General features: G+C 58.8%; 1 protein-coding gene across 1 annotated transcript in view; it reads left to right on the plus strand.

Moving 5' to 3' along the window:
• EMH_0045260 (uncharacterized protein) overlaps positions 1-649 on the plus strand; it is a gene marked incomplete at both ends in the record, with an annotated part of 993 nt that extends 344 nt beyond the window's left edge. Inside the window, one exon of the mRNA XM_013496048.1 lies at positions 1-649. Coding sequence (XP_013351502.1) covers positions 1-649 — 649 coding nt within the window.
• Positions 650-713: the final 64 nt, after the last annotated feature.

The following is a 713-nucleotide window of genomic DNA, read 5'->3' on the forward strand; positions in this document are numbered from 1 at the left end:
GCTGCAGCAGACGAGCAAGGAAGCAGCAGCAGCAGCAGCTGCTGCTGCTGCTGCTGCTGCTGCTGATGCAGCGGCGGGAGAAGCAGCAGAAGCAGAGACAAACAGCAGCAGCAGCTTAGAAGCTCTCGCAGCTGGCATTGCTGCTGCAGCAGAATACGTTGAAGTGCTGCTGGAGGCTGCAGAACATGGCGTTGCGCCTTCTGCTGCTGCTGCTGCTGCTCCTGCTGCTGCTGCTGCTGCTGTTGCAGTGGGTGACGATAATGCCTGTAGAGAGAGCAGCAGCAGCAAAGACTATAGGGAGGGGCAGCAACAGCAGCAGCAGCAGCAGCAACAGCAGCAGCAGGGAGCAGTGCGTCCTCTGCCGAATTTCTATCGCGTTATCCCACCGCAGCAGCAGCAGCAACAGCAGCAGCAGCAGCAGCAGCAGCGGCAGCAGCAGCAGCAACATCGCCAGCAGCAGCTGCAGCAGCAGCAGAAAAATATATTTTATGAGCAGCTGACGGCATTCTTGACCGCCATAGGCCACCCGACAGCAGCAGCAGCAACAGCAGCAGCAGCAGCAACAGCAGCAGCAGCAACAGCAGCAGCAGAGGACTTGCAGCAGCAACACCAGCAGCAGCAGCAGCAGCAGCAACAGTGGCTGCCTTGAAGACAAGTTTCGTATTCCTGCATTCTACGCTTAGGGGGTTCGCGTGCTGCTGCTGCTGCAGCAG

This window comes from Eimeria mitis, genomic scaffold (assembly GCF_000499745.2).
Source record: "Eimeria mitis Houghton genomic scaffold, Emh_scaff1886, whole genome shotgun sequence".
Taxonomy (NCBI): Eukaryota; Apicomplexa; class Conoidasida; order Eucoccidiorida; family Eimeriidae; genus Eimeria; species Eimeria mitis.